We start from the raw sequence: 5,612 nt of genomic DNA, 5'->3' as shown, positions 1-5,612 counted from the left end.
TCATAGTCTGATTTGCCACCGTTCCTCCAAAAGTTAAAGATGTAACTGAATTTAAGTGCATGTGTGCGAATATAAACAATCAGGTTTTTTGTTTTGTTTTGTGTTTTTTGTGTGTTTGGATTTTTTTTTTTTTTTTTTGAGGCAGGGTCTCACTATGTAGTCCTGGCTGGTCTAAGAACTTCCTATGTAGACTGGGTTGGCCTCAAACACACAGAGATCCTCCTCCTCCCAGGGGTCCCCAGGGCTGGGATTAAGGGCGTGTGCTACCACGCCAGACTCCTTTTTCTTCCACTGTTGTTCTTATCTTCTCACATATATTCTAAACACACAGCACTGCTCAAATCCCCATAAAGCCAGCCCCTTGTCTACCTCTTTAGATTATTATGGTCCTTAAAGCAGGGTCAAGAGCTCTCTCGTCTGGCGTCCCGTAGATGTAGGAGGTCCTTGCCCAGTCAGGAGCCTTCAGACCTTGGACAGCTTCTGACTACGTTGAGGGAATCAATTCTAAGGAACACAACTTGTGGCAAGTAGGTGGCTCAGAGATGATTATTCAGCCATGTTTAATCCCAGTACTTGAAAGGCTGAGGCAGGTGGATCTCTGAATTTCAGGCCAATCTTGTCTACATCATGAGTTCCAGGCCAGTTTAAGAGACCATGCCTCAAAACGTAAATGAAATAAATAGATAAAATGACATTAACGTTAAAGTCTCAGGCCAGAATTTGAACTCTATGGGAGTCCTGCAGTGAGGTGGAGTGAGGTGGATTTAGGAAGGATTAATAATCAACTCTGGCAGGCTTTTTTTTTAATTTTTTTTCCCCCTTTGGCTAAGAATGAGAAATATGCACCTTGTACTTTGCCTTAAAGACCTGCCACTTAGCTGGGTAAACAGATGAGAAAGCATTCATAGTAGAGTTTTCAAAAGCACTGGAGCAGCATTTCTCAGAGGTTAGCATCTGAACTGACTAAAGGGTCCTTGCTAAGAGGTCAGCAGCTCCCCACCCCCACCCCCGCCGCCTTGCACCCCCTCCGATCAGTAGCTCTGAGGCCGACTAGTCTGCTCGCAGTTTACTTTTCCTATTTCCTCCCAGCTAATGCCAAAGCCGCTGTGTTGATAAGATTCTCTTCTTGACCAAACTTTGGTCAGGCTCTACTGAACATCTCTTGAATAGAACCGACCTTGGCTCCCAGGTCCTCTCTTCTAGAGGGTAGCTTTGCCAAGAATCCTGCTACGTCAGTTAAGCCAGAATCTTCCACCCTTGCTAAGGGATCGCCCTTCATATTTGATGAGGTTCTTCTTCCACTGTCCCCCAAATGATGTCTGAGCACCCTGGCTTGCCTTCAGCCAAGCAAACGTTGTTTGTCAGATTGCTCCTTGCCCTGTGTTCCCTATTGATGTTCTACCCATTGAGCTCCCTCCCCGATACATCTTGTCTTTGGTGTATTGAGGGTTGAGGCCAACCTCTCTCCCCTACTGTAAAACCCTATGGAGCAGTGGTCCTTAGACCAAGCACAATGGTCTCTAAAAGTTTACTTCACCATTCCGTGTCTTGTCACAAACTTAAAAAACATCAAAAAATTTGTGTGTGTATCAGAGTTTGGGCGTGCACATGTGGAAGTCACAGGACAACATGGGGTGTCAATGGTCTCCTTATGTGTGTGAGAATTGAGTCTCATTTGCTTCTGCACATTCTTTTATTTCTGTCAGCTATCTCACCTAGGCAACCTCTCTGTACAGACACTCATTACTCTGGCTGAGTACTGAGTTTGGGGACCCCAATTTTGGTCCTCATACTCACGCTGGCAAAGGCTTTAACTTAGCACTGAGCCAAGTAGCTCCCCAGCTCCTCTCCCCTTTAAGAGACCCTCTCTGGAGCTCAACACTCTCTGGAGCTCACAAAACATTTCAGTCTTGACGCCATACAAACCTACTTCTGTTCTTGTGTATCCCATCTGTGAAATCTGGATATAAATTATTTCAAGGCTAAGTTGTAATAGCAAAACCTGGCACAGCATTTGGTAAAAGTTGGGCAGAGCTCATTATCTATTCATTTTTGGGGGGAAGAGGGTCGACGATGCCTGGAGTTTAGATGGCTAAAGCAGAACGAGGAATGAAGTCCTTGTTCTGTGTGGCTACACGGGCACAGAGCTGAGAGAGAGGCAGGTCTTTCCTAGTACAGGACCGCCTAGAGCCTGAATGCAAGCCTGTGACTGCTACGAGCTTTAGGGCCAGCGACGACGCGCAGGCGCAGACCCGCTAAGGCTACGCTCTCTGCGCATGCGTCCTGAGGTGCAGTGTGTGTCACGCTGGCAGTCAAAAAAAAAAAAAAAAAAAAATGGCGGCGGCGATTTGGATTCGGGCGGTGGCGGCTGAAGCGAGGCTCAGCGTTCTGAATTGCGGCCTCGGCATCACGACCCGCGGCCTTTGCAGCCAGCCGGTTTCAGTTAAAGAGCGCATCGACAACAAGCGCCATGCAGCGTTGCTGGGAGGAGGCCAGCGCCGCATCGATGCGCAGCACAAGCGAGTGAGTCAAGGACACCAGTGCGTCCCGATCCCTCCGCTCCCGACCTATCACAGCGCGCCGGGCTCGCGGCGCACGAGCCTCCCAGCCAATAGACGCTGTGCCTGGGAGGGGCGCGGCGAGAACGTCCACCTGGAGAACCTAGAGCCCCCTCGGGTGTCAGTAGACATCTGAACCACTTAGGGAGGTCCCCAGGCGGTGGTGGTGGGCATTGATCATCGGATGGGTGGACGGATTGATGGATGGATGAGTGGGTGGATGGATGGATGGATGGGACCGGTCTCCAGCTGCGCTCCACTTAGCAGCTTTGAACTTTTGGGAAAGGTGGTCTTTAGAAAGTACCGTAAACAGAATAAAGTCTTCCAGGTCTTGTTAAGACTAAGATTGCTACATTAATCGGCCACAGGCTCTGAATTTAAAAGACCGGATTGTTCTCCTGCTGCCTGAAAAAGTTTATGACAGGTCTTTTTCTTTTTTTTTTCCTTCCCTCTTCTCGGGGAAGGAAGCAGTAAAACCCAGGCACCAAGTATTAGAAAAAACTTGGTTATGTTTACATTAACCTGGGGTGGTGTCTCCCTGCGTGCTGGGGACTTGTGACGCCTGTGACGGAGGAAGTCTGGTTGGCCTTTTGAGAGGTTCATGTATCGATCTGCTGCATAGGAAGCAGGTGGACTTTCTATAAACTCTCAGGCTACTCTGCTGAGAGCAGCTGAGGTGGGAATCACATTTGAGCTTCTTCTGGGGAGGTCATTTAGCAGCAGAAAAACAAACAAACAAACAAACTAGAAGCTGGAAGAGGTGACCCTAGACTTGAAGCCAGACTTGCACAGTGTGTCCTTGATTCCTGAGTGAGTCCGGGCAGAAGAGCTGGATAAGTTAACATGAAGGTTCCCCAAGGGAAACGCTCCTGTGAAGGGCATACAAGTCCTACCCAAGTGTGTGAAAATCTGAGTCAAATGTTGATTCAGATGTCCTGAGTTATGTTTGAAAAAAGAAAAATGCTCAAGGATAACTATTCCTCTTGACACTTAGGGATGTAAATGTGGTTGAAAGGTTTCTGGTGAGCCATGAGCCCTCTCTCCCTTGGGGTCCTTCTGAAGGGCTATTAAGTTCCCTGGGAAAGCCTGTCACTGCTCTGGTAACCTTTCTCTTGGGACACCCTTGCTCAGTTGCCTATTCCACCCCAGGCAAGATCCTGATGCTCTTACATTAAGGCCTTCAGAGCGGGTTTTCTGCTGTCAGAACTTATTTAGTTGGGAGGCTAATTTGTGTTCCCTTTAAGCACGTTTTTCATTATGTCCGTGAATCAGATGTCCTAAAAGAGGACCAGAAAGTATGAATATCTTAAAATTTATCGATCTGTCTATTATCTATATATCTATCTATCTGTCTATCTCTGTAGTTGTTAGATTATTTCCCCCAAAAGTAAATTTGTTTTCCACAGCCTCTTTGGCTTTTACTTTTTGTTTGTTTGTTTGTTTGTTTTTTGTTTTTCGAGACAGGGTTTCTCTGTATAGCCCTGGCTGACCTGGAACTCACTTTGTAGACCAGGTTGGCCTCCAACTCAGAAATCCGCCTGCCTCTGCCTCCCGAGTGCTGGGATTAAAGGCGTGCGCCACCACTGCCCGGCTTTACTGTTTTATTAGAATATCTAATTTAAAGTTTTTAAAATTTTTTTCTTGTTTGTATAATGTGTATATGTGCTGCTTTCTTAACACAGCAGGACAAGGAATTTATAGATTTGAGGTTTTGGGAGCCTAAGAGGTGGAGGCTTTTGGTAGATTGAGGATTCAAATTCATCTGAAAGGACATTTTGAACTAGGATCTCATGCAGCCCAGGTTGGCTTTCTTTTCTTTTCTTTTCTTTTTTTTTTTTTTTTTTTTTGGTTTTTTGAGACAGGGTTTCTCTGTATAGCCCTGGTTGTCCTGGAACTCACTCTGTAGACCAGGCTGGCCTCGAACTCAGAAATCCACCTGCCTCTGTCTCCCAAGTGCTGGGATTAAAGGCGTGTGCCACCAACGCCCCCGCGTGGCTTTGACTTTTCTTTGCAGTCAAGGGTGATGCTGAACTTCTGACCTCTCTACTTCTAACTCGCCCCACCCCCAACCCCACCTCCCAGCTCTGGTAATAGAGGCATTCACTACCATAAGCAGTATTTGTGGTACTGGGAATTGCTTTTGTACACAATAGGCAAGCCCTCTACCAATTGAACTGTATCTCCAGCCATTTTCTTTTCGTTGTCTTGAAAACAACCCCCAACCCAAGAAGCTCTCCAGCACTCCGCACCTTCTCCTTTACTCCACAGAGCCCTGCTATGGGGATCTTGGCTTCCACAGTTTTAGTGTCTTTAAGCAGAGACTCCTATTTAGGATAGAAGAAGGGCAAGCCCTTGTGAAGGTGGAGGACCCATTAGTGCCCTGGGGTGGAGGTGGATTGCTGGAGGGGAAGGGTTGGGCCTGGCTGAAGTGTACTTCTCTGAAAAGAGCCCGTAAATCTCTGACCCTCCCTAAGCTTGCCTCAGTTTCCTCCTTGGGTTTCCTTGCACAGGCTGGTAGCTCCGGAGCACCCCATCTACCCTGCTGTCTTGGCTGAAACAAAGTCTATTACTAGGGCCTGTCTACCTTGCGCAAGAACAGATAGAATGGAGCCTTTTACATTGGGGCAAAGGCGAAAAGCCTGTGCCCCTGGCTTTCCTGCCAGCAGGTCTTACTTACTTGTTAACTAATCTGTGGCGACATCACCAACAGATCCTTGTGTTGTAGGGGAAGCTAACAGCCAGGGAGCGGATCCATCTTCTGCTGGATCCTGGCAGCTTCGTGGAGAGCGACATGTTTGTGGAACACAGATGTGCCGACTTCGGAATGGCTGCGGATAAGAATAAGGTATCTACATCTGGTGGTGTGAACACTTCCCGTGGCTTGCTGGCCTTCCCGCCAGAGCAAAGAGTCCATATAGCTTTCATCTCAGACCCACTGTGCCTTCGGCTTCTCTCCTAGCTTCATCTTTGTCTATAGATGACTGTGGGTAGCTGTTTATTCTCTGCAGTGTAACTCCGGTTCAGTTTCTTTCTTTCTTTCTTTTTTTTTTTTTT

The 5,612-nt window shown here is 47.4% G+C and overlaps 1 protein-coding gene and 1 long non-coding RNA gene across 4 annotated transcripts in view; one reads left to right on the top strand and one right to left on the bottom strand.

Moving 5' to 3' along the window:
* The window catches only part of LOC110302633, a 16,128-nt gene extending 14,832 nt beyond the window's left edge, over positions 1 to 1,296 (bottom strand). For 2 of the 3 annotated variants that reach the window (XR_003837616.1, XR_002378825.2), the window contains exon 1: positions 370 to 616. This is a non-coding gene — a long non-coding RNA (uncharacterized LOC110302633). Of the gene's footprint in view, positions 1 to 369; positions 617 to 1,177 lie in introns of those variants that run through there. The other variant, XR_003837615.1, reaches the window with a different exon arrangement.
* A 1,012-nt stretch (positions 1,297 to 2,308) lies between these two features.
* Positions 2,309 to 5,612, top strand: part of Pccb (propionyl-CoA carboxylase subunit beta) — a 56,711-nt gene continuing 53,407 nt past the window's right edge. Inside the window, exons 1-2 of the mRNA XM_029481987.1 lie at positions 2,309 to 2,523; positions 5,284 to 5,403. Coding sequence (XP_029337847.1) covers positions 2,335 to 2,523; positions 5,284 to 5,403 — 309 coding nt within the window. The 5' untranslated portion in view covers positions 2,309 to 2,334. The remainder of the gene's footprint in view (positions 2,524 to 5,283; positions 5,404 to 5,612) is intronic.

Source organism: Mus caroli, chromosome 9, assembly GCF_900094665.2.
Source record: "Mus caroli chromosome 9, CAROLI_EIJ_v1.1, whole genome shotgun sequence".
NCBI classification, from domain to species: Eukaryota; Metazoa; Chordata; class Mammalia; order Rodentia; family Muridae; genus Mus; species Mus caroli.
The sequence above is the reverse complement of the archived record's forward strand: the minus strand, read 5'-3'. Positions and strand labels throughout refer to the sequence as shown.